The 27,618-nt window shown below is 40.4% G+C and overlaps 1 protein-coding gene and 1 pseudogene across 5 annotated transcripts in view; one reads left to right on the top strand and one right to left on the bottom strand.

Annotated features, from left to right (window-relative positions):
* Positions 1–27,618, bottom strand: part of SCN8A (sodium voltage-gated channel alpha subunit 8) — a 213,119-nt gene that overhangs the window by 80,910 nt on the left and 104,591 nt on the right. For 3 of the 5 annotated variants that reach the window (XM_050748710.1, XM_050748709.1, XM_050748711.1), the window contains exons 8-12: positions 25,903–25,966; positions 24,206–24,347; positions 21,476–21,682; positions 20,384–20,677; positions 3,731–4,126 (exon numbers count right to left, since the gene is read on the bottom strand). In XM_050748710.1, the coding sequence (XP_050604667.1) occupies positions 3,731–4,126; positions 20,384–20,677; positions 21,476–21,682; positions 24,206–24,347; positions 25,903–25,966 (1,103 nt within the window). The remainder of the gene's footprint in view (positions 1–3,730; positions 4,127–20,383; positions 20,678–21,475; positions 21,683–24,205; positions 24,348–25,902; positions 25,967–27,618) is intronic. The other 2 variants (XM_050748713.1, XM_050748712.1) reach the window with 1 other exon arrangement.
* Positions 12,730–14,541, top strand: LOC126931067 (heterogeneous nuclear ribonucleoprotein A3-like; annotated as a pseudogene).

Here is a 27,618-nt window from a genome sequence, read left to right as displayed (position 1 = left end):
GTGTCAGGAAGTTCCTTTTGGTACCAGAAAGACCTTGGTTTAAGGTCCAATTCCCCAAGTCACTAGAGCGCTCTCTGAGTCTCATCTGCTAATAGGATAAAACCACCTACTGAATGAAGTGATTATAAGAATAAAATGAGATAATGCATATAAAGTACTCAGCATAGTATAAGAAGAACTCAATATATGATGGCTACAATCAGTATGCCCACTACAGAAAACCAGAAAGGACAGAAAAGTATAAGGAAGAAAAAGTCAATAATTTCTTCTCTCAAAGGCAACCATTGTTAACTTTCGGCTGGTCATCTTTTTTCTCTATGTAGTTTGTCTTTATATAATTTGGTATCACACCACACAAACTATATGCATCGCGTTTTGCTGTTTTCTTCCTTTGGGCCTATTAATGTAACTTAGGCATTTTCCCACACCATTAACAACCAGACATAACAGTTTCTTTATGACTTCTAATAACATAAATAAACACATAAATAAAAATAGTTTTTCCTAGTTATGAGGCCCTTGGGAATGATATGGTCTTGCCTACCTCATATGCCTGCCACTGTGACTTCCTGGCCTTGGGAATTCTCAAGTCTGTCACCATCATCACTTGAGGTCACTACAGAGAACCTCCTAAGTGTTTATAGGGTACTGGGTATGTAGGTCCCCCAGCCCAAAGGCAGACCTTTACAGACCACAGTGTAAAGCAGTACAGAAAGCCTTACATTCCACAGCCATCTGCTTCACTGACTCTCAATTTTTTCTCCCACACAGTGTAACAGAAGGTGCTAAAAAAACAAAAACAAAACCCCCAAACCTGATCATCTCTCTTCAGCTGAAGTTTAAGCTCCTTCTTCCTGAATACCTTCTCTAATACCTCTCTGGTCAGAGAAAAGGCAAGCTGCATTATTTGGCTTAAACATTTTTAAAAACTGCCAGTATATCAAAATTCAGTTTGGTTCTAAACATTTGAATTGCCCCAACTCTACTGCCCATGTTGATCCATCCTTCATTTGTCACTGATATTATCTCTTGTTTTTTTCTGAGAACATAATTATCTAATTGTGGAGACCAAAATTTATCCCTGTTCACAGAATTAGTGAAAATCAAATAAAAATTAAATGTAAAGATAAGTATCTCTAACATTTATTTTGGCCAACTATCTGGAGCTACTGTTTTTTTTCTTTTTTGAGACAGAGTCTTGCTCTTCTTGCCTAGGCTGGAGTGCAATGGCGCAATCTTGGCTCATTACAGCCTCCGCCTCCCAGGTTCAAGCGATTCTCATGCCTTGGGTTCCAGATTAGCTGGGATTACAGGCACACACCACCATGCCTGGCTAATTTTTGTATTTTTAGTAGAGATGGAGATTTTGCCATGTGGGCCAGGCTGGTCTCAAACCCTGCACCTCACGTGATCTGCCCACCTCAGCCTCCTAAAGTGCTGGGATTACAGGCGTGAACCACCATGCCCAGGCCACTGTTTATTATTGTTATAAAAAGTGAAAGATTTATACGATCTGAAGAGAAACCAGAAGATTATTATTGTTCTTACTGTTGCTGATCTTAAATAAATAGGTCTCCAGAAGAGCAACGGCCAAGTGTCTAGGCAGAGAACAAATTAAAATTAACTGGCACACAGAAGATTAGGGTCTCTGAGGGGTCTGAGATTCTGGTTCTATCAGTGATGAGCTGTAAGACCCAAAGGAACACAAATTCTCTGAACCTTCTCCCTGTCTGAAAAACAGAAATATTAATCTTCACTTAGTCACCCTTACAGATTTTTTTTTTTTTAAGATGGAGTCTCACTCTGTTGCCCAGGCTGGAGTGCAGCAGTGCAATCTTGGCTCACTGCAACCTCCCCGTCCCAGGTTCAAGCGATTCTCCTGCCTCAGCGTCCTACATCCAGCTAATTTTTTGTATTTTTAGTAGAGATGGGGTTTCATCCATGTTGGCCAGGCTTGTCTCGAGTTCCTGGCCTCAAGCAATCTACCCGCCTTGACCTCCCTAGGTGCTGGGATTACAGGCGTGAGCCACCACGTCCAGCCCAGAATTTTTATTTAGGACAAATTAAATAATGCATGTAAGAGTAATTTGTAGCTTATAAAAAGCTATACAAATGTAAGGGGGAGAGTATTTTTGCTTTATTTTATTTAATTTTTGATACAGTCTCACTCTGTCACTCAGGCTGAAGTGTAGTGATCATAGCTCATTGTAACCTCAAACTCTTGGGCTCGTGTGATCCTCCTGCCTCAGCATCCCAAGTAGCTGGGACTATAGGCACATGCCACCATGCCTGGCCAATGTTTTTTATTTTTATTTTTTGTACAAACAGGGTCTCACTGTGTTGCCAAGCTTGTCTCCAACTCCTGGTTTCAAGTGATCCTCTTTCCTTAGCCTCCCAAAATGCTGGGATTACAGGTGTGAGCCACTGTGCCTGGCTGTATTTTGCTTTTAAATAAAAGGGAAGGGTGAGACTAGACAATCCCAAACACATACAAATTGTCTTTTGATATTTTATCTATACATTCAATAATTACCCTAAAATGCTTAAAAATAGATAATTCTGAAAAACTTTATCCATGATTGTCCAGTTTTCCTCCATACATGCATCATGCTAATTAAAGGATTGGCTATCTTCATGCTGTGTTAGAAGAAACTGAAGTATTAGAACGAAATAGACTAACATGCTATCTCAAGGAGCTTATACCAGCTGAAGAGGGACTGAGGAAAGTTAGAAATTAGAGGTATGAAGGATTAGGATCACTGAGGTTATAAGAATTTAAAAATAAAAAAAGGTATAAACAGCTTAGAATTTAAAGAAATGTTAGGAGATGGCTCTTCCCAAAGAGGGGCACCATTATCCAAACCTCTAGATAACTGATTTTGTGAAGCTATTATATGCAACTCCTCCAGAGCCTGACATTTGATTACATTTAAAATTCATCTTTTGCTTCCCTTTTCCTTCCTCCCCCATATACAATGTGTTCTTGCCCCAACCTCCCACTTTTTCCTCCTTTATTTCAATTTCAATCCCTTTTAAAAGTCCGGGTCCAGTTTCCTATTGGCCTCTTTAACCTCTCCTTGCCTGGCTCTGCTGGTACACATCTCCCACCCTGACATCACATGAGCATTTCTCTTTAGAAAAAGCACATCTCATTCTTGCAGAAGAGACTTAGAACATTTTTCAAAACTCAATTACTTTTTTGAAGTTTAAAGGATAAGATCTCTAAATTCCAAGCTGTTTCTCTAGGAGGGTAGAAGACGTGGGGGAAGAGAAGCAATGGTAGTTCCAAACCGGCTCAGACTTGGTCATTGGTGGTGGCTCGATGGCATTCTCATTCCATCCGGGCAGGCTCCGGGGCCAGAGGCATTCAGTCAAAGCAGGTGGGAGGAGGGAAACATAGGCACACAGACTTGCAAAGATAAAGATGGACAGAAAGAAAACGGTAAAATAAAGGAAGGAGTTGATAGAAGAGAAGGAATGTCAAACGGGAGGGAAGATGGGGAAAATAGAGCAAAGAATAAAGGAAAGGAGAAGACAGGGCGAGTAATAGGGGGAGGGAGGACTGAAGAGAGAAATAGAAGTAGACCAGGAAGAACACAGAAAAGGCTGGGGTCTTAACAGGAGTGGGGTCCAGACGGACCAAGTGGGATGGGCAGAGCAGGGAAAGAGGAGGGGAAAGGGCTGGGGAGACTGCCATGCCTAGCCTCGATCTATTTTTGTTCTTCCTTACACTGTCATCGGTAGCTGCCTTATCAATTTTCACCTCTGGCAGGAGACGCCCGCCGATGTGGGAGCCAGGGCCGCCGATGAGAGACACCACGCCGTTGCAGTCCACAGTGCTGTTGCGTTTCACGCTGCGCCGCAGGCTGGGGAAGATGCGCGAGGAGCGGCTGCCCTGGCTGTAGCCGCTGTAGCCGCTGTAGCTGCTCCGGCGCTCGCGGGCCCGGATGGGGATGAAGAGGGAGTCCCGGCGGCCCTCGCTCTCCTCCACTGTGCTGTGCTCGTCATCCGCGAACTCATTCTCGGAGCCCGGGTCTCGGAACCGCCCAGGTCCCCTGAAACTGAAGATGCTGCTCTTGCTGTTGTGGCGAGAGAGGAAGGGCGAGCCTGGGATGCTGAGCAGTGACTGCAGGCGCAGAAAGGGAAAGAGAGAGGGAGGGGGAAATGAGACGAGAGTGGACCTTTATACCCAGCAAAGTGGTTAGGTTCCCAGCCGGCCCCACCCTCGCAGTCCTGTGATCAGAACACAAGTGTGTCCAGAAAGCACTTGTGCATGTTGACTGCTACAGTTCATCACCCATTGTTACTTACCTGTGCTTGACCAGTTACGGATGCAAAACGTCTACCCACTGTTCTTGCACGCCTCCCTAAGACGCTTTTATCTCATGTTAGACGCAACTTATCCAGGGAGAAGCACATGGCTGTTTCTTTCTTTTTACCATGGGCTCAGAGGAGATGTCTTTAACTTAAGTTAGTCTATGCCACACTGGGCAAAAAGACAGAATTTATTATTTTATATATATAACAATAAATATTTCATATATATATATATATGGCTGGAGTTTTGCTTTTGTGGCCCAGGCTGGAGTGCAATGGCGCTATCTTGGCTCACTGCAACCTCCAACTCCCGGGTTCAAGCGATTCTCCTGCCTCAGCCTCCCAAGTAGCTGGGATTACAGACGTCCACCACCACACCCCAGCTCATTTCTGTATTTTTAGTACAGACAGGGTTTTGCCATGTTGGCCAGGCTGGTCTTGAACTCTTGACCTCAGGTGATCCACCCGCCTCGGCCTCCCAAAGTGCTGGGATTACAGGCATGAGCCACCGCTCCTGGCCAAAAAGCCATAATTTAAAACGTGCGTGTATCATTTGCCATTCTCTCCAAGTACATGTCTTGGTCAAATACTACAAGAGTGGCCTTCAAGCCTTTTAGTTCAGTTGAAAATTATGTATGCTCCCCCCACCCCACTGCATTTTTATTTATCTATTTATTTATTTTTCCTTTTATTTTTTTATTTTTTAAGTTAAAATATTTTTAAATTATTTTTTATATTTATATACTCATTATTTTTTATTATTATTACTTTAATAATTAAACTATTTTATTATCATACTTTAAGTTCTAGGGTACATGTGCACAATGTGCAGGTTTGTTACATATGTATACATGTGCCATGGTGCTGCACCCACTAACTCCTCATTTACATTAGGTATTTCTCCTAATGCTATCCCTCCCCCCCCGTCCCCAACCTACCTCAGGCCCCGGTGTGTGCTGTTCCCCACCCTATGTCCAAGTGTTCTCATTGTTCAATTCCCACCTATGAGTGAGAACATGCAGTGTTTGGTTTTCTGTCCTTGTGATAGTTTGCTCAGAATGATGGTTTCCAACTTCATACATGTCCCTACAAAGGACATTAACTCATCCTTTTTTATGGTTGCATAGTTTTCTATCCACCCCATTTTAAACATATTTTGTTCATCAAAAGTTTACATAGTTGTAAACTATATAATTCTCAAACAGCTGTAAGTTATATAATGTCCAGCACTGACATTTTTAAATAAAACTCTTCTTTACCATAAAGTTTATGGTAAATAAATGTATTTAAAGAATTCTTTAGCACAAATTTTTTCTTATTTATTCTTCTCCTTCAATTTCATACTTCCTTTCCATATTCCCTAGGGAATTTTATTCGAATGTACACTTTTATGTTTTAATGTATTTTACTGCTCACCCTTGAATTTACTTCTCTATGTTGTCCCAGGCTGATCTCAAATTCCTGGGTTCAAGTGATCCTCTTGCCTTGGCCTCCCAAAGTGCTGGGATTACAGGAGTGAGGCACCACGCCCAGCCTGTTAAACTTTTGATGTTAACACTGGAAGGGCCATGGGGCTCCTCTTTTAACATCCCTGCCCTTATCTTTTTGTTGGCTACAATTCCAACAAATTATACAAAAAATTATAAATAAACTGTACTTAATATTTAAAAATTTTCTATGACCATGAGTCTTTAAGACATTTAAAAAATTCTCCTGGATTGAGTTTTTATTAATATTCTTATGAATACAGCTGATCAAGCTATACAAATATAGTACACATTTTATAGGTAATAGGCTTAAGAAAGAAAATTGTATTAAAATGCATTTCTTAATAAGATGGATGAGATTTTCTTTTCAACTGGTGTTTAAATATTTGTTGGTAGTATTACTAATCATTAGAATGAGACATGGCTCAACATCAATCCTCCCCACCTTTCTAATAATCGATTTTATGTGCTAAAACCTTATTCACATAAATATTATCTTGGAATGGAAAAACTTTGTTATAGTAATGTCACTCAATTCTTTAGACTCCTTCCAAGTTATATACCAAAAGTATATAGCAAACTGTCAGCAAAATTTATTGTAATAATCTATCGGCTGGCAATTAAGTCTTTTTTCAATTTTACTGAAAGCAAAGAACTGAAAACTCAATTTGCCAAAAGATTTGTTACCTATACACATTCCCTTTCTTGATTTCTGAGGACATCAAAAAAGCTTTATTATTTACTAATAATTGTGTGGGTTATTCTCATATGAGTTACTCTTGTACTTAAAAGAAGCGCGTTTAACCCAACAGATGGTTGAAATAATCAAAATATTATTAATGTCTTTCCATCATTGCCAACATTTATTTTTTAATATGATTTTATCTTATCACATGATTTAAATATTTTTTATCAAAATCTACCTTAAAGTCACAGATTTAGCTCATTTCTGAGAATGTTCAACCACATGATCTAATGAGCAGTCAGTCCTCAATGTCAAAGCAATTGGCTAAATTGCTTTAGATTTATTTTCATTTGAAAAAGTATGATCCCATTTTTCACTATTAATAAATGTATTAGTATGTATTGCAAGGGCAACAATCTCCTGAAATTAAAACATCTCAACATCCCCAGTTATAATTCTGTTTCACTCTTAACAGAAATATGTACAATAGATAAATTCAGAAAAACCTTACAATAGATTTAAGGTTCCTGGACTAAAGAAAACTTTGTAGACATTAATATTTTCAATTGTCTTTCTGTTTGGCATTCCAAAGATTTACATACCTTAGGGCAATGCACCACGTAAGATTTGGGATGATAGAGGTATGCCTTCCTTTTGTAAAGTGGGAGGGAGAAGGGTATAAAGAGGGAAAAGGGAAAGGCAGATGGTGTGATTTTGGACCACAGGACTGATCTGAGGCACAGGTATATATAAATTAAAGATCTAGAAACTGGGTTCCTTAAAACTGTGCTAGGCAAGTCTTCAGGTGCCCCAAGGGGATGCAACCCCCATTTGAGGAACACTGTTTTGAGAGAAACAAACTTGACAAATGATTGCCCTTAGACAATCTTCCTTAATTTTTTTTTTTTTTTTAAGACAGTGTCTCACTCTTTCACTCAGGTTGGAGTGCAGTGGTGCGATCTTGGCTCACTGCAACCTCCACCCCGTGGGCTCAAGCAATTCTCCTCCTCAGCCTCCTAAGAAGCTGGGATTACAGGCGCCCACCAACACGCCCAGCTAATTTTTGTATTTTTAGTAGAGACGGGGTTTCACCATGTTGGCCAGGCTGGTCTCTAACACCTGACCTCAGGTGATCCACCTGCCTTGGCCTCCCAATGTGCTGGGGTTACAGGCGTGAGCCACTGCGCCTGACCATAATCTTTAATTATAAGAGATTTTTGTCTTAGAGGTTAGGACTTAACCCTCTTATAAAATGATTGGGCTGTTAAGGTTCTTTGTGGGCTGAGACTATGACAATGTAGTGCATATATTACGGGTGCTAAAGAAACCTTTCTTGATATTTCTTTTTTTCTTCTTTGGAGACAGGGTCTCACTCTTTCCCCAGGCTAGAATACAGTGGTATGATCATAGCTCACTGCATCCTCCTGCCTCAGCCTTCCAAGTAGCTAGGACTATAGGCATGTGCCCCCATGCCTGGCTAATTAAAAAAAATTTTTTTTAATAGAGATGGGGTCTCTATGTTGTCCAGGCTGATCTTGAACTCCTGGGTTCAAGTGATCCTCCTGCCTTGGCCTCCTAAAGTGCTGGGATTACAGGAGTGAGGCACCGTGCCCAGCCTGTTAATACTTTTGATATTAACACTGGAAGGGCCTTGGGACTCCTCTTTAACAACTCTGCCCTTATCTTTTTGTTGGCTACAATTCCATTTCTGGTTCTATACTTCAGTTCCTGTCTCTTCCTGTAATGTACAAAGCCCCTGTCCCCAGGTTGGTATATTTTCTTTGGATAATTCTAGTTGCATACTCCATTCTCTCACCTGTGTCTTTCACTTGTTATGTAGGCTTTTCCTGCTTTGGCTTTAAGCAACCCACGAACTTCTAAGGCAATAAATGAATTTGATCACTGGGGACCACATCAAGAAAAGCACTAATCGTAGACAATTTTATATAAATGTCATTGTTAGATACATGCCATATGCTATATATAGGTCTCTAGAAAACAGGATTATCCTGACTTATTTTGTTCTTCTGCCTCATCCTTGTACCAGAGAGGAGGAGCTACATTGGTTAGATTCCAGAATGTTGACTGAGACTCATTTATGAGTAGATGTTGTCACTGTGTGTTAAAAGGACACATACACTGTGTGGTAAAGGAGCACATAACAGAGGAAGCCCTTGCCTGTTCTTCTTCCATGTTGCCGGATTGGTAAGCTTACTATTCTTCTTACATATATGTTTGGGCACCCCCACTGAATCACTGATTCATTCCCCTGAACCAGCTCTACTCGGTGTGATTCACAGGCAGCTAGTACATGACTTGTTATTGGTCTGCAATGAGACAAGTAAGGAAACTGAGAGGGGCATTTAGAAACTTTTATGACAATTAGACATAGTCATAACATCTAAGAATGTGATGATTTTTCTAGAAATTGATTGTTATTATATTTTACAATAGTATCAGTTCATGAAGAATTGGGAAAAGCAGAAATGAGTCCTTTACCACAGGCAGCTTGAGAAACACTGCTCTAAACAATGTGGCTGGCCAGAAGATGGTGTCTTAAAATGTACTTGGGATTTTGTTTTAATCAGATCACAGTAAGGTGACAGACACAGAGGCAACTGCCTTTGAAAGAGGAGTTCGTTACTTCGGTTCCCAAAAAGAGTGGGCTTGCCATGCCATGGAGGGCCATATGGGGAAATGTAAGTGTTGGTCAGGAGGCAGAAGGAGTGAGGGGGGGAAGTTTAGCCTGAGCCCGTGGTTTCCCAAGGAAGGAAGCGATGAGGCAGGATAGGTAAGTCTGAGCAAATTTAGGATTGGGGAGTTTGAATAATTTTGGAAGTCTCTGGCCTACAGAGGTGGTAACTACTTGTCTGGTATCTGGCTCTGGGGTGATTTAGGGCAGGGAAATATTGGCTTAGTGAGTGAGTTAGATAAAGGAGGTAGCTGGGAATGTGGGCTTTGGACTGGTTGATCTGCATATGAAAAACATGTTTGAAGGCAAGCGTAACATAGAACACTGAGGTTCAGGGTACAAGCCCAGGTGTTAATAACCTGTGCCTTGGGCACATATATCTCTCTTGAGGGCATCACTGGGGAGAAATATGGCTGGGACAACCAGGACTCAGGTACTCATGGCCCTTTTGCTAAATGCCACTATCACCTTTAACACTATCACACCGTCCTAAAAATGGCATTCAAGACCCTCCCAGCTTTGACTCTAATCTACTTATTCTACTTTATTTTTCACTGTTTTCTCATACACCTTACCATGCAGCCACCCTGCCACAGGTCTTTATTTCCTCTGCTTCCAGTGCACACTGCATTTTCAGCTGGGGAAATCCTCTCAGTTCTCCATGATCCAGTCCTTCTGCTTCTTCCTCTACTAACTTCCTTAATCTTTCCATAGCACCAAACCCCCTTTCAGAATATTTATGCTCTACTTTATTTTTTATTTTTTTCTTCAAGACAGGGTCTCACTCTGTTGCCTGGGCTGGAGTGCAATAGTGCAATCACTCACTGCAGCCTCATTCTCCTGGGCTCAAGTGATCCTCTCACCTCAGCCTCCCAAGCAGCTGGAACCATAGCTATGTGCCACACCATGTGGTATGTGCCACACCACGCCTGGCTAATTTTTATATTTTTTGTAGATACAGGGTTTTGCCACGTTGCCCAGGCTGGTCTCAAATTCCTGGGCTAAAGCAGTCCTCCTGCCTTGGCCTCCCAAAGTGCTGAGATTATAGGCATGAGCCACTGTCCCTAGCCTACGCTCTACTTTTTACAACAGTTCCTTATACACATGTTCTATCTCTCATTTTTAACCAACTACAAACTCCTTAAGGGCACATTGACTGATTCATCCTTATATCTCCTAGAGTGCTTTGTACACAGTAACTACAATGTTTAACTTAATTAACATGCATTTAGATTAGGTACTGCAGCTTAGCCACCCATTTTAGGGTTGTTCCACACCTGCACTGGGTCACTGCTTCACTTCTCACAGCAAGCTAAACTACACTGATTTCATAATTCTGCCTTAGGTCAATGCTGGGTGCTGATACTATCTGGTACATTAGGTCTTCACATTAGGAAAGAGGTTTTGTGTATTTTACAATAAAATTTACTTTTATATAATTTTTTTTTTTTTTTTTTTTTTTGAGACAGAGACTCGCTCTGTCACCCAGGCTGAAGTGCAGTGGTGCAATCTTGGCTCGCTGAAACCTCTGCCTCCCAGGTTCAAGCCTCCCAGGTTCTCATGCCTCAGCCTCAAGTAATCTGGCCTCAAGTGATCTGCCCACCTCAGCCTCCCAAAGTGCCAGGATTACAGGTGTGAGTCACTGTGCCTGGCCAAAATTTAATTTTATTTAACCAAATACCTATTATGGGCTAAGTGTTATGGATACAGTGGTGAACAAGATATATGACATGGTCCCTGCCCTCTTGAAACTTGGAGGCCAGGAAGAAATATCATATACTACATGAGATCTAATACGTCAGACTATTCTTAACCTTGAGGATAGTGATAAGGATGAGACAGTGATGAAGGTCATGACCAATTCGGTGAACCTATGAACACTTAAAAATCAGGATCCTAAGATCCATAATACAAGGAAAAACTGTTCTATTATTTTCTAATTCCTTGTTTCACTCTTTGCAAAAGAGTAGTTCTGCAATGAACAAATGTGAAAGGGGTAAAGGTGACTTGCCCCATTTCTCCTTGTACCCAGGATCCAATCCTGATTTAGGGCATTCCCTAAGGAGCTATATCCTGAGGGCTGAAACCCCAACCCCTCCCCAGTCTCAATTTTCCCAGACTAGAGGTTTTCAGTGATGACTCAGGATCCATGGCTCTATTAAATCCTGGGATCCTGTGTAGTTTATGAGATGAGTAGGCCTTACTTCCTCTTTTCAAAATCTTCCTGTCAACCAACCAGGAGCTTTTAGTCCTCTTCAGGCAGTCACAGTTAAACTATAAATTCCAACTTAGGTTTAGATGTTTGCTTGGGAGAATGGCTCTGGGATGTTCTGGATTTGAGGGTGTAACTTTCACATTCCACAGAAAAATTATCTCTAGGGATCATAGGGGATACACGTAAATTGTCTGTCAAGATGAGGCTTACAATGACTGAGATGTCTAGAATGTGATGAAGGAGTGACTTTACATATTCTATTTCCATGCCATATTTCACTTTTCCTTTCTAGTATAACAGTGGTTCTTAAAGTGTGGTCTGGAGACCCCTGGAGGTCCCTGAGACCTTTTAAGGAAGGCTCCTGAGGTCAAAATTCTTTCCTAATAATACTGAGATGATATGTGCTTTTATCACTCATCTTCTCATAAGCACACAGTGATACTGGGAGCCTGACAGCTTCATAATATTTAAATCGTTTTCTGATGAGATTGGTGGTAATAATAAACATAGTTTTAAAATCTCATGTGTATTTGGAAGACTTGCATAAACTCAGGAAATGAAAATTTCTCAAATGATCAATGCATGATGCTAGAAATCATTCATGGGTTAAAGATCTATGACACAAAATGGAGCAAGGGATTTTACTATAACAGAGTACAAAGTTACTAATACAATTTCCATGTCACAACTAACTGTTTAAAAAATTGTCACTGTTAAGTTTTGGAACAGCATTAAGGAGGACCATTCACAATTATCTGAAAAGGTTATTAAAATATTCCTCCCTTTTCCAACTATATATCTGTATGAAACTTGATTTTCTTCAAATACTTTAACGAAAGAAAATCACATTGCAACAAACTGAATGCATGCATAAGCCAGTATGACATTTCAACTGTTTTCTATTATACCACAGATTAAAGAGATTTGCAGAAATGTAATACAAAAAAAAAAAAACCTTTTTTTTGTTTTGGAAAACAGTTCATTTTTCTTAAAAATATATAATTTGTGTTAATCATGTAATGGGTTTATCATTACTATATTTTTAAAATTAGTAAATAAATATTTTTTAATTTTCTTAATTATAATTTCTAATATGAGAAATTAAAAGCACATTTTAAAAAGGTTTTTAGGTACATATGTACCTAAAATTTTTAAGAAGATAAAGGGGTCCTAAGACCAGAAAGTTTGAAAACTGCTGCAATAGAGCAATTAAAATACTTTGAAAAAATAGGCTCAACTTAATACTTATAAACTGCCCTGAGCCTTAAAAATATAGAGAAATAGGTAGGAGATGGGTGAGCAGGAGATGTCTCAAGAAGAACTCAGGCTCAAAATGGAGGTAAAACCGCCGCCTGGTTGCCCCTAGCCCGACTCCGGCCATCGCCATCGCCGCAGGTGGCAAGAGGGCCATGATCCAAAGGAACCAGAGTGGTTGAGAGAACTGTTTATTGGTGGTCTGAACTTTGAAACTACAGATGATAGTTTAAGAGAACATTTTGAGAAATGGGGCATACTTACAGATTGTGTGGTAATGAGAGACCCCCAAACAAAACATTCCAGGGGCTTTGGTTTTGTGATTTATTCTTGTGTTGAAGAGGTGGATGCAGCAATGTGTGCTTGACCACACAAGGTTGATGGGCATGTAGTGGAACCAAAGAGCTGTTTCCAGAGAGGTTTTTTTTTTTTTTTTTTTTAATGTGTTTTATTTTATTTTTTATTATACTTTAAGTTCTAGGGTACATGTGCACAACATGCAGGTTTGTTACATATGTACACATGTGCCATGTTAGTGTGCTGCACCCATTAACTCGTCATTTACATTAGGTACATCTCCTAATGCTATCCCTCCCCGCTCTCCCGACCCCACAGTAGGCCCCTGTGTGTGATGTTCCCTTTCCTGGGTCCAAGTGTTCTCATTGTTCACTTCCCATCTATGAATGAGAACATGTGGTGTTTGGTTTTTTGTCCTTGTGATAGTTTGCTGAGAATGATGGTTTCCAGCTTCATCCATGTCCCAAAAAAGGACATGAACTCATCCTTTTTTATGGCTGCATAGTATTCCATGGTGTATACGTGCCACATTTTCTTAATCCAGTCTATCATTGATGGACATCTGGGTTGGTTCCGAGTCTTTGCTATTGTGAATAGTGCCGCAATAAACATACGTGTGCATGTGTCTTTATAGCAGCATGATTTATAATTCTTTGGGTATAGACCCAGTAATAGGATGGCTGGGTCAAATGGTATTTCTAGTTCTAGATCCTTGAGGAATTGCCACACTGTCTTCCACAATAGTTGAACTAGTTTACAGTCCCACCAACAGTGTAAAAGTGTTCCTATTTCTAGAGAAGATTATTTAAAGTCTGATGCCCATCTAACAGTGAAGAAAATTTTTGTTGGTGGTATTACAGAAGATACAGAAGAATATAATTTGAGAGACTACTTTGAAAAGTATGGCAAGATTGAAACCATAGAAATTATGGAAGACAGGCAGAGTGGAAAAAAGAGAGGATTTGCTTTTGTAATTTTTGATGATCAAGATACAGTTGATAAAATTGTTGTTCAGAAATACCACACTATTAATGGGCATAACTGTGAAGTGGAAAAGGTCCTTTCTAAACAAGAGATGCAGTCTGCTGGATCACAGAGAGGTCGTGGAGGTGGATCTGGCAATTTTATGGGTCACGGAGTAAACTTTGGAGGTGGTGGAGGTAATTTTGGCCGTGGTGGAAACTTTGGTGGAAGAGGAGGCTATGGTGGTGGAGGTGGTGGCAGCAGAGGTAGTTATGGAGGTGATGGTGGATATAATGGATTTGGAAGTGACAGTGGCAACTATGGAGGTGGTCCTGGTTATAGTAGTAGAGGGGGCTATGGTGGTGGTGGACCAGGATATGGAAACCAAGGTGGTGAATATGGTAGCGGTGGTGGAGGTTATGATGGTTACAATGAAGGAGGAAATTTTGGCAGTCGTAACCATGGTGGCGGTGGGAACTATAATGATTTTGAAAATTATAGTGGACAACAGCAATCAAATTATGGACCCATGAAAGGGGGAAGTTTTGGTGGAAGAAGCTCGGGCAGTCCCTGTGGTAGTGGTTATGGATCTGGTGGTGGAAGGGGTGGATATGGTAGCAGAAGGTTCTAAAAACAGCAGAAAAGGGCTACAGTTCTTAGTAGGAGAGACAGTGAGGGGTTGTCAGGAAAGCTGCAGGTTACTTTGAGACAGTCGTCCCAAATGCATTAGAGGAACTGTAAAAATCTGCCACAGAAGGAAGGATGATCCATAGTCAGAAAAGTTACTGCAGCTTAAACAGGAAACCCTTCTTGTTCAGGACTGTCATAGCTCACAGTTTGCACAAAGTGCAGCTATTGATTAATGCCATGTAGTGTCAATTAGAGGTACATTCCTGAGGTCTTTTATCTGTTGTAGCTTTGTCTTTTTCTTTTTCTTTTCATTACATCAGGTATATTGCCCTGTAAATTGTGGTAGTGGTACCAGGAATAAAAAAATAAGGAATTTTTAACTTTTCAATATTGTGTAGTTCAGTTTTTTTACATTTTAGTACAGAAACTTAAACAAAATGCAGTTTTGAAGGTGTTTCCTTGTGACTTAACAAGTAAAGATCATTGTTAATTACTATTTTGTATGAATTTTGCTAAAGTTAACTGTAAAGAAACACCTGCTGACTTGCAGTTTAAGGGGAATCTTATTCGTCCAATTTCCAAACCGTGATATGAATGGGTACTGACATGCGGAGAGAATAAATAATTTGTGTGTTTGCAACGTGTGTTTTAGATAAATAGGATTGAGTATTTAAATTAGCATTTGTGAATTTAATAGCATTACGATTACCTTCAAATGAAAAGAATCTCAAAATTTCAAAAAAAAAAAAAAAAAAGAAGAACTCAGAAGCTATGGAAATAAAAGAAACTGACACATAACTGAACTATGTTGTGAGAAAACTGAAGCCACACTCACTATTAAGCTAACAGAAGAAATGATCATGCACGTGTGTAGGAGTAAAGAAGGGGTGGTTAGGAGCACAGGCGCTGGAGTTGGATGAACCTGGGTTCAAATCTTGGCTTGAACACTTACTAGTTATATAACCTTCTATAACTAGTTATAGTTATAAGTTAATCTTTCTAGGCCTCGATTTCTTCAGTCACTCTTCCAGAGAAACTTCAGGAAAGTCCTGGGACAAAGAATACTACTATCCCTTGGAGCATCTAAGCTAGTCTTGGCAGTCAGCTTTGGCCTCTGGGAATTTATTATTTTTTTGAATGGAGAAATTAGACCAAGTGAATATTTTCATGCAAAGCAGGACATCTCAAAAGCCTGGTTTTATTTTTTGCTGTAAGGAGCAATCAGTGTACTTTTGTACTAAAGCCTATAGAATAATCAGAGACCATTCAATAGGAAAGTGTTAACAGCACTAAGGTATTCATAGCTCAGTGAGTCTCTGAAGACAAGGGTAAAATGACAACAAAGCTACTATCATTCTTTCCCCAAAAGAGGCTGAACTAGAAGAAAGGAGAGGTGAAGGTGAGATAGAGATGGCTTTAGGCTATAAAGAAGTCTCAGAAAGGGTTAAATCAAATTTCTGAAAGTCTTGCATTCATTTGTCTAACAGTATCTAGCCATGTGCTAAGAAGCAGACCTTGACTTTAACACTTTATTTAAGAGAGAAGAGGATATGAACATAAATAAATATGTACACAGAGTGTATGTAGAGTACTTTCTATATGTAGAGTAAAAAGCAACAAATAAAGAGGTATATATAAAACATAACAGAAAGATAAAATGAAGATTTCCAACTAGAAAACAGGAGAGTCAGGGAAGGTTTCTTGAAAGGCAGATATCAAGAATAACTATGATGTGGAAATTCAAAGACAGAAAAATAGGGCATTTAATTTTGATTGTTTTGTTTGTTTTTGTTTTTCTGGAGACAGGGTCTTCTTCTGTTGCCCAAGCTGGAGTGTAGTGGTAAGATCACAGCTCACTGCAGCTTCAACCTCCTGTGCTCAAGTGATCTTCCCGCCTCAGACTCCTGAGTAGCTGGGGCTATAGGCATGTGCCACCACGCCCGGCCAATATTTTAATTTTTGGTAGAGACAGGGGTCTCTCTATGTTGCCCAGGGTGGTCTTGAACTCTTGGTCTCAAACGATTCTTTCACCTTGGCCTCCCAAAGTGCTGGGATTACAGGTGTGAGCCACTGTGCTGGCCAACAGGACATTTTAGAGTGGGTGTTTCTTGAGCAAACCACAGAGGGTAGAAAACAAACATCATATATGAGAAATATCTAGTAGCTCATTCTGGTTTAGGTATAGGGTGCCTGATAGGGCACAGAGACTGGAGAATGAACACATAGGTTGTGTCCGTACTAAGGGGATGGGGAAATGCTATGAATTCCAGGCTAAGGAGTTGGGACTTAATTAGTAAATAGAATGAATCTAATTAGGGGAATTCCCTCTCCCATTCTTCTTAAAAACTATTCTAAACTGTCAGTATTTTCTTTAAACCTCCAAACACAACCTCTCATTCCCTTCAATAAGATGTTTAATTCCCTACATTATCAAAAAACTAATTCATTTTTTGCAGAGACAGAGGTCTCACTATGTTGCCCAGGCTGGTCTCAAACTCCTCGATTTTTAATTCCCGACATTATCGAAAAACTAAACTGTCAGGGGTTATCTTCCTCAACTTCCTACTCCTTTTCTACAAATTTATCCACCTCATCCTTCCCTGTTTTCTTAAGGTTTCAGGGAATCAGGGTCCCTTTTCTGTTAAAAACCACACCTATTTCGGTATCTTCCAAGATTGTGCTCTACTTCTATCTATTCTGTTTCATTTTCTAACGCATCTCCCTTTTCTGTTTTTTTTTTTTCTTCCACAGATTATAAACATGCTTATTTCCACCCACACTCTTTAAAGAAGCAGGGATGAGAAGTCTATACTCATTGTCTCCACTCCCCACTCAACATGGCATCCTTCCTTAACCTGGACTAAAACATGTCTTTAAAGTCCTCAATGACTTTATATTGCCAAATCCAAGGGACACTTTCAGTTCTGACCTCACTAAGCATCTCTGTTAAATTTCAATCCATTGATCACTGCCCTGCCTTCTCCAACATCGCTACTGTCCTGACTTCACTGAACTCTTGGCCTTCTCAGCTTCTCTAACACTGTTTATCTGTTTTCTTTCCTGAATTCCATCTCCTATGCCGGTGAACAGCAATGGTCATGTCTTTGGCTCACTGTTCTTCCAACTGACACATTCTCTTTGAGTAATCTCCGCAAGTCTCACGGTTTCAATCACCACCTCTCAGCTCAGGACCTCTTGCCTGAGCTATTATTTGCCTATCCTTGTCTAAAAAAATCTCTACTTGGTTATCCAACAAATAATTCAAACTTTGGATATCTAAACTGGAATATGCTTCCCTTCTAAACCTAGATCGTCCTTTTTTTCTTATTGCTGCCTCACCAACACACACATACACTACCTAATTCCTGTCTATCCTTTAAGCTTCAGTTCAGAAATTTACCTTTCCCAGAAACTTTACTGAATCTCCATGTTGGGATAGATCTGTGCTTTTCTAACACCCCCAGCGTATCTCAATTATGGAATAATACATGCTACTACATAATTTTTTAGTGTATTTGGCTGTCTTACTGTACGGTAAGCTCTCTAGGGTAGAGATGATGTTTTAATCACCTTTTAAGCCCTAGGACCTAGCACAATCCTTGATATGTAGTAGGTACTCCATAAATGCCTACTACATGAATGATGAGAAGTGCATTTTAGGACGTGATCTGTTGACAGTATATAAAATACAAAGGAGAAGGAGAAAGACTAGAGAAAACAAAACTGCAGTGGACAAACGCAGTAGAACAAAATAATGCAATCGTAAAGCCAAAACTAAGATAAGGCTAAGGAATGAAAAGAAAGGGATGGACATGAGGGATTTTGCTCATCCCCTGAAATGAGTAAGACTGGCAAAAGACTGAACTGGAAAGTGAGAGATGCAAGTGGGAAAATGAATCATCTCTGGGAAAAAAGAAAAGACACTGGATATACTGCCATGAACAGTAACTATAATCTATTCTATACCTACCAACTTTCCAGCATTTCTTTAAAATGGGAAATTAAATGGCCTAAGAATTGGATTTTGGTAGTGTTCTCTGAAATCCAAAAATACCTATCTATGTGATGACATCTATAGTAATAGAATGCTCAACAACTACCCTAAGTCTTCTCTTCTCTTTTTTGCTTAGTTTCCTTATTTATCAAAGTTGGGAAAAACTGGAGGCTTTCAATCTACCATAGGCTAACTTATCAGTGTGATACTATATATCCAGAATAATTAATCAGTAGAACTTGCCATGCTCAAATAAGATGTCCTGTTTCATGACTCCTATTATTATTGTCCCCTATAATTAAATGCAATTCTTAAACAGAGATGTTTGAGCTAAATTCTGATGCTTAGAGGAGAAACGCTCTCCCTGATGTTTTAGAACATGAAGATTGCTGGTGTGACATATACTTTACTGCCAAGCAAGTCTGCCAAAGGTGATCACATAGTCTAGGGTTGGCTTCTACATCAGAGAAGGGAGGGCAGGTTTAGAATGAAGAATGTTCCAAATGTGCTGGTAACACTTCCTCCCAGAGGAGAACAATATGGAGCTTAGTGAGGTAGAAACGAGGATGCAGGGATGGGCCTGGAAAATATAGGGCCAAAGGGGAAAATAAAAATCAAGTGGGATTAGAAAAACCAGATTTTTTTAGGTTTATTGAACCAATGTAAAGAGTTTACCTGTTGTGGGAATGCACGTTAGTACAACCAGTTTGGAGAAGAGTATGGAGGCTCCTCAAAAAACTAAAAATAGAATTACCATATAATCCAGTTGTGATAGTTAATACTGAGTGTCAACTTGATTGCATTGAAGGTTGCAAAATATTGATCTGTGTCCGTGAGGTGTGTTGCCAAAGGAGATTAACAGTCGAGTCAGTGGGCTGGGAAAGGCAGACCCACCCTTAATGTGGTGGGCACCATCTAATTGGTTGCCAGTGAAAATAAAGCGGGCAGAAAAACATAAAAAGGTGAGACTGGCCTAGCCTCCCAGCCTACATCTTTCCTCCATGCTGGATGCTTCCTGCCCTTGAACATCCGACTCCAAGCTCTTCAGTTTTGGGACTCAGACTGGCTCTCCTTGCTCCTCAAGTTTGCAGACAGCCTACTATGGGACCTTGTGATTGTGTAAGTTAATACTTAATAAACTCCCCTTTATATATATATATATATATATATACACACACACACACACACGTATATATATATATACACACGTATATATATATATATATATACACACGTATATATATACACACACACACTAATAAGATATATAAATATATCCTGTTAGTTCTATCTTTCTAGAGAACCCAGACTAATACACCAGCAATTTCATTATGGGGTATATAACCAAAAGAAAGTAAGTCAATATATTAAAGAGATATTTGCTCTCCCATGTTTATTGTAGTACTATTTACAATAGACAAAATATGAAATCAACCTAAGTGCCCATCAACAGATAAATGGATAAAGAAAATGTGGTATATTTACATTATGGAATACTATTCAGCCATAAAAAGAATGAAATCCTATCATTTGCAGCAACATAGATGGAACCAGAGGTTATGATGTTCAGTGAAATAAGCCAAGCACAGAAAGACAAATATAGCATGTTCTCACTCATATGTGGGAACTAAAAAAGTGGATCTCTTGAAGGTAGAGAGTAGACTGGTGATTACTAGAGGCCAGGAAGAGGAGGGGATAGAGGGGAGGAAAGAGGAAAAAGAAGAATATAATTGTACTTAACACTGAACTGTACACTTAAAATGGTAAAGATGGTATAATACATATATACACAGTTTACCTTAATAAAAAATACATTTTTGGAAAAGGTATAGGAAAAAGAAGAGTTTACCTGATTCATGATGGAAAATTTCCTCCCTATTCTGTTGTCTGGCAACCGAAAGGCCTTCCTTCTCATGCCATCTTCTGACTCTGACTTAAACACCTTCTCAGGATCCCCTTTCTCCTCTCCTTCAGAGAGTTCCTTTTGCTTCCTCTTCTTTCTCCTGTTACGTCTTTCCTTTGCACTCTTTGAGCTGAGTTTAGAGATTTCAGAAGAGCTCCGAGGGGAGCCCCCTCCTTCTTCACCTTCTTCCTCTATGGCATCTTCTGAGACAGTTCCTGCTGAAGTAGCCATCGCAGCAGCCTAGGAAAGAAGCCACAGCAGGGAAGCCAGATCAGAGCAATTAGCTGGAGCCACCCAAGGCCAACCAGTTAGTACAGAACATTTCCCTACCTAGGGGAAAGGAGGAAAAAAGGAGGCGGGAAACCTAGACTGTTAGAGGGTTTCTGTGTATTCCGGCACACAGTCCTAAGTGAACAGAGCAGAACCCAGTGGTGAGAACTTTGGGAGTTATTCTCTTGAGCATTTCAGACAAGGACTTGGCTGCTGCCTTGGTACCAGAGGATCCCTTCTGAGCAAGTCTGGAAATGAATGCTAAGTAACATTATATATTATGGGTCTTAAAAATGTATAAATACATGTATATTTAGATAAGGATTAGAAAGTTAAGTGTTAAGGTGATGAGATCACAAATGTCTTTCAAGTTTTACTTTAATATTTTGCCTGTATCTTCTTCTAAATTAGAAGTAATACTTTTTATGACCACAGGAATCTTAACATTTTTCCCAAGAAAAAGAATATGCTTATGTGAAACACTATATAAACCACCCTGGTCACTTTTTTCTTCCCAGTCATCATGGCAGTTGCACATTGAACAGTTGAGAAATTCAACAAAAGATGATATGAACAAACAATTTGGCCGTTAAGACAAACTGAATAATTGGATCAACCATCTGCAGTTGTTACTTGGGTTATTTTCATCAGACCAATGACCTCTATTTGAAAATATGCCTAGAAAAGATCAACTGCAGTGAAAATCAGATGGGGCCTTAGTCACCATGATCTGGCAGGAAGGTCTATTGCAAAGAATTAATCACCAACCTGTGCCTCTTCCTGTTGCTTCTTAAGTTGCTCCAACATTGCTTTAAATTCAGCCTCTTTTTGTTCTGCCTCTTCTAGTGTTGCCTGATTCTGTTCTTCATAAGCCATGGCCACCACAGCCAAGATCAAGTTCACCAGATAGAAAGAACCCACAAAGATGACCAAGACGAAGAAGATCATGTATGTTTTCCCAGCTGCTCGTAAGGTCTGCAAAGACAAAGGCCATTTTCTGAGTCACTTGTACCAAATGAACCAGGCTGAAAACAGCTAATGGGCCGAGTTCCTCTGTAAGGGCACTATTTGCATTTTGAACAGGACTGTGTTTCCTTGTGCAGTACTCCTTCCTATTGTGGGCACTCAGTATTCTCAATGGTTGAATGGTTTCACTTATCCTCAACTCACATTAAATGGCAGTAGTTATCTCCCAACCATTGTGAGAAAAAAATCCTCTCTCATTTTTCCAAATATTCCCTATATACCCCTTTCATAAAAAAAAAGTTTGATTTTGGGCTAAGACAAGTATAAAGAAAAGAATACAAGACTGCAGCTTATTTATCTACTGGTCCTTAAATAGCATTAACAGACATATTGTGTCTCTGAAATCAGGTCCAAGTTGCAAGAAATCCCATCTTTTTTTTTTTTTTTGAGATGGAGTGTCACACTATCACCTGGGCTGGAGTGAAATGGTGCAATCTCGGCTCACTACAACCTCTGCCTCCCGGGTTCAAGCGATTCTCCTGCCTCAGCCTCCCGAGTAGCTGGGATTACAGGTGCCCACCACCATGCCCAGCTAATTTTTTGTATTTTTAGTAGAGATGGGGTTTCACTATGTTGGCCAGGCTGGTCTTGAACTCCTGACCTCATGATCCACCTGCCTCGGCCTCCCAAAGTGCTGGGATTACAGGTGTGAGCTACCGCACCCAGCCCCATCTTTTTTTTTTTTTAGACGGAGTCTTGCTCTGTCACCCAGGCTGGAGTGCAGTGGCATGATCTCGGCTCACTGCAACCTCCACCTCCCAGGTTCAAGCAATTCTCCCATCTCAGCCTCCCGAGTAACTGGGATTACAGGCATGCGCCACCATACCCGGCTAATTTTTGTGTTTTTAGTAGAGGTGCGGTTTCACCATGTTTGCCAGGTTGGTCTCGAACTCCTGGCCTCAAGTGATCCACCCGCCTTGGCCTCCCAAAGTGCTGGGATTATAGGCACGAGCCACTGCATCTGGCCAGGAAATCCCCATCTTGAGTGACGCCCTTCCTTATTCTTTTGCAATAGGATGAGTTTTAAAAGGATATGACAATATGACATAAAGGATAGTAGGGAAGAAAAAAAAGGCAGAAGGAAACTAGGTTTTAGATTATGTACATGCAACCCACTATTACAGAGTTTTCATCTTTATTCTGTTAACTGCAAAATGGGCCGGGTGCGGTGGCTTGCACCTGTAATCCCAGCATTTTGGGAGGCCAAGACAGGCAGATCAGCTGAGGTCAAGAGTTCAAGACCAGCCTGGCCAACCAACATGGTGAAACCCTGTATCTATTAAAAATACAAAAATTAGCTGGGCGTGGTGGCTCATGCCTGTAATCCCAGCTACTCGAGAGGCTGAGTCAGGAGAATTGTTTGAAGCCATGAGGCGGAGGTTGCAGTGAGCTGAGATTGCGCCACTGCACTCCAGCCTGGGCGACACAGCAAAACTCTGTATCAAAAAAAAAAAAAAAAGAAACAGCATGAATCACAAATATTTCATGAGAAACATTCAACCTGGGGGAACTCTAGGCTGTCCAACAGAAAGGTAAGAATTAACTCAGAGATTTGAAATAGAAACTTCCCTTAAAAGAGGTTTCTTCATGCCTGAGGGGACAAGTTTTTCATTTTCAAAGTAACTGGTATCACCAAATGACAAACAGAAAACAATGGACTGTCATAAAATTTCTAAGCTGTAAGACCCTTAGCAATCACTTACACTAACTTCATTACAACCAGCAAAGTTAAATGACTTGTCCAGAGTCACCAGTGTAGCCCAACAGAACGTTACTGACCCTATTTTTATCTGTACAACCTGCTTAAACAAGTCCAAATGTGTTACAAATCTCAAAAATGTTGATATATTTATACTCCAAGGTCCTTATGGAAATTCCATCTATATAGTGCCTTGCACAAAGAGGTGTTTAATATTTCTTAAACAGAAGCCCTAACGGTGGCTCACGCCTGTAATCCCAGCACTTTGGGAGGCCACAGTGGGAGGATCACTTGAGGCCAGAAGTTGCAAGACCAGCCTGGGAAACAGAGTGAAACCCCAACTTTCCAAAAAGTAGAAATATTAGCCAGGTGTGGTGGTACATGCCTGTAGTACCTACCTCAAAAACAAAAGAAAAGAAAACAAGCAAAAAAAAAAAACAAACCCTAAGCCCAAATTTCCAAAAGGAGATATGCTGCAGAGGATAAACAGTAGGAAGTAGATAGAGATAGCAGATTCTCAGGTCAGACAAGAGGCCGTCAAGGTTGTAAGAATCTACAGCTATACATGACTGAGCATTCAAGAAACAGGGATGAGAACTGAGAGAATTCACTTAACATCAAAAACCAGCTGACTGTGGGAAACACAACAGTTAGATCTTGTATAATGTCTTTACTAAATGTCTCTCACACAGAATGTCTCCCACACAGAATGTCCCTAACCCTGTATATGCTCATGCAAACTCTATGGCCAAAGGAAAAGAGGTATTACTCACCAACTGATACAAGTTTTCCCAATAGTCCTGGGTCATAAGGCGAAATAATGCCAAGAAGGCCCAGCTAAAAGTGTCAAAGCTTGTGTAACCATAGTTGGGGTTCCTTCCTGCTTTCATACACTGGTATCCCTCTGGGCATTGCCTAAAGAAAGAAAGGGAAGTTCAGGACTTTTAACATAATTCCACCAGCCGTGACCTTGGAGATAACAAATAACATAATTCTATTTAATCCACGACCTTGGAGATAATAAATAACCATTGATAGAGCCAGGACAACAAATTGGAAGAAAAAGAAGAAGGAAATAAGCAGCTAGCCAACTTCTGGGGACAGCCTAGGATCAGAATCACCTGGCATGTTCTTTAAAAATGCAGATTCCTGTGTCCTTACCCAAATCTAGGAATTAAAAGTTCTGGATATGGGATCTATGAATCTGCATTTTTAAGAGGTATGCCAGGTGATTCTTATGCATGCCAAAGCGTGAGAAGTACTGTTCTAGATTCATATTAATGTGCAATTCAATCAAATTTAACTTCACTACTATCCCAAATGACAAACGGCTAGAAGTTCCTTTTTTTTTTTTAGACAGAGTCTAGCTCTGTCGTCCAGGCTAGAGTGTCATGGCATGATCTCGGGTCACCGCAACCTCTGCCTCCTGGGTTCAAGCAATTCTCCTGCCTCAGCCTCCCAAGTAGCTGGGATTACAGGCGCCTGCCACCACGTCTGGCTAATTTTTGTATTTTTAGTAGAGAAAGGGTTTCACTGTGTTGGCCTGGCAGGTCTCAAACTCCTGACCTTGTGATCTGCCTGCACTGGCCTCCCAAAGTGCTGGGATTACAAGCGTGAGCCACCGCGCCCGGCCAGAAGTTCCTCTTAATCGTTTCTGTTTTCTTTATACTCACTGTGACAACCTAAGTCATAATGGGGATTTCAGTTACCTTAGTTACACCATTTCTCCTGCTTTTAGATTCACCTCATATTTATTTCAATGTAATCTCTAGTAGTCTACTTTAATATAGAAATTAAATGGATTTCTAGACATTGTAGTCATGTTAAAACACCAGTTCTTAGAGGACCAATATACTCTGAAAAATGACACTACCACCCTACATTTATAAAGCCCTCTGTTTACAAAGCACTTTCATGTAATGTAAGTGGATTCTTACAGTAACCCTGTGAGAAAGAGAGAGCATGGCTTATTAAATAAATCCATTTTATGGATGAAAAAACCAAGGCTCAGATAAGTTAAATGGCTTGCCAAAGGTCTTAGAGCAGGAATTATCAGGATCAGGACTCAAATACTATGTTGCTACTCTTTTTCCTCCTCTATGCTGTCAAGTCAAGCATATTTTGGGTCATCCTTGGATCCATAACTATCACTAAGACGGTATCTTTACTCTCTATTGTAATATAGGATGAGAGGAATCCCCAAGAGGCAGGTAAGCTATCTGGTGTTATTGATTCTATCCTTGGATTCTTTCATTTTGCATTGAGACTACAAGCACAGTCACTTACTAGTGAAATGTCAACTTTAGGTGGACAAATGTGAAACAGAAAATCTATGCCAACCGATAGGTCAGATGCAATTGTAAGGTCTACTACTTGAGCACAGAGAAAAGTAAACATTTTGCCTATTTTGACCCAACTAATAATAGGTACATTTTTAAAGAAAGAGAATCAAACTAGGTGAACTACTTACCCAGCATCAGAACTGTTCCCACAGAGTAAAGGTTCCAGCATGCCAGGAACTGTGTAGAAATTTGCTAGAAAAGTTTGAAGAGGCAGGAAATGAACAGGCAGATTTAAATGAATGAGAGAATAAGGTTACACTGTCCTTTTTTTTTTTTGAGACTGAGTCTCACTCTGTTGCCCAGGCTGGAGTGCAGTGGTGCGATCTCGGCTCACTGCAAGCGCCGCCTCCCGGGTTCACGCCATTCTCCTGCCTCAGTCTCCCGAGTAGCTGGGACTATAGGCACCCGCCACCAAGCCCGGCTGATTTTTTGTATTTTTAGTAGAGATACAGGTTCACCGTGTTAGCCAGGATGGTCTCGATCTCCTGACCTCGTGATCCGCCCACCTCGACCTCCCAAAGTGCTGGGATTACAGGCATGAGCCACCGCGCCCGGCCTACACTGTTCTTAACCAGCTCTAGCAGAAACAGTTATTGATTTTAGCTCATAAATCTTTTCCAGGCCGGGCACGGTGGCTCAAGCCTGTAATCCCAGCACTTTGGGAGGCCGAGACGGGCGGATCACGAGGTCAGGAGATCGAGACCATCCTGGCTAACACGGTGAAACCCCGTCTCTACTAAAAATACAAAAAACTAGCCGGGCGAGGTGGCGGGCGCCTGTAGTCCCAGCTACTCGGGAGGCTGAGGCAGGAGAATGGTGTAAACCCGGGAGGCGGAGCTTGCAGTGAGCTGAGATCCGGCCACTGCACTCAGGCCTGGGCGGCAGAGCAAGACTCTGTCTCAAAAAAAAAAAAAAAAAAAAAAAAAAAAAATCTTTTCCAACAGCTGTGGCCAGCTGATAAGAATTCTTTCCCATTAATGATTTTCTTATATATATTTACAAATTAAAAGTGCTATCCCAAAGTTCTTGATGCAATATAGTTTTCACAGATACCCAACTTCTACTCATACTTCTAATCTATATGCCAGATTCTGGTACTTGAATCAAAGAGGTCTAAAAGTAAGTTTTCTGAGTCCTACACCCCTTTATATCACTCTATTCTTCCATCCTTACAACTTGTCTTTATAAAAGATATTTTAGAGCTCATTGGTCACTAGATACTAGGTCCTATTTTAAATTACAAGGCATGTTTTCCTTTCCAGCATATGTCCCTGAAATCTCCTTTGCAACATTTTCTTATGGATACTAAACTGACTTTATTTTCTCAGGAATGACTAATAGTGACATAGCTAACTTTTTTCATGAGTCTAAAGTATCACTACATCAAATTTTCCTTTGGTTCCTCAAATAAAATGATTAAAAACTCCTCAACTGCAATAGGATTGAATAGTGCCTTGGAGATCACCTGATTCCCTAGACTAGATGGACTGCGATAGTCTTAGTAGTATTAAGAAAAGTTGAGTTTCATAGATACATTCTGGACTAAATATGTAAATACCCCAAGTAACTCAGCTAGGGAAAAAAATAACTTTTGTCAAGCTTCTAAGCCTGAATTTCAAAGTAAAAGTTTAGGGGTACATGCGAAGACGGGAGAGAGGGCTGATGTTTGAGAGCTTCTGAATACAATTCTACCTCGAGGAAAGGAATAATTTCACAAGGCTAGTTCTAGTAGCATTGCCATTCCTTTCCAGCTCCAACTACTTTCTTTTTTTTTTTTTTTTTTTGAGATGGAGCTTTGCTCTTGTTGCCAACCCAGGCTGGAGTACAATGGCGCGATCTTGGCT

Source organism: Macaca thibetana, chromosome 11 (genome assembly GCF_024542745.1).
Source record: "Macaca thibetana thibetana isolate TM-01 chromosome 11, ASM2454274v1, whole genome shotgun sequence".
Classification (NCBI taxonomy): Eukaryota; Metazoa; Chordata; class Mammalia; order Primates; family Cercopithecidae; genus Macaca; species Macaca thibetana.
Note: the sequence above shows the minus strand (reverse complement) of the source record. Positions and strands in the feature narration are given on the sequence as shown.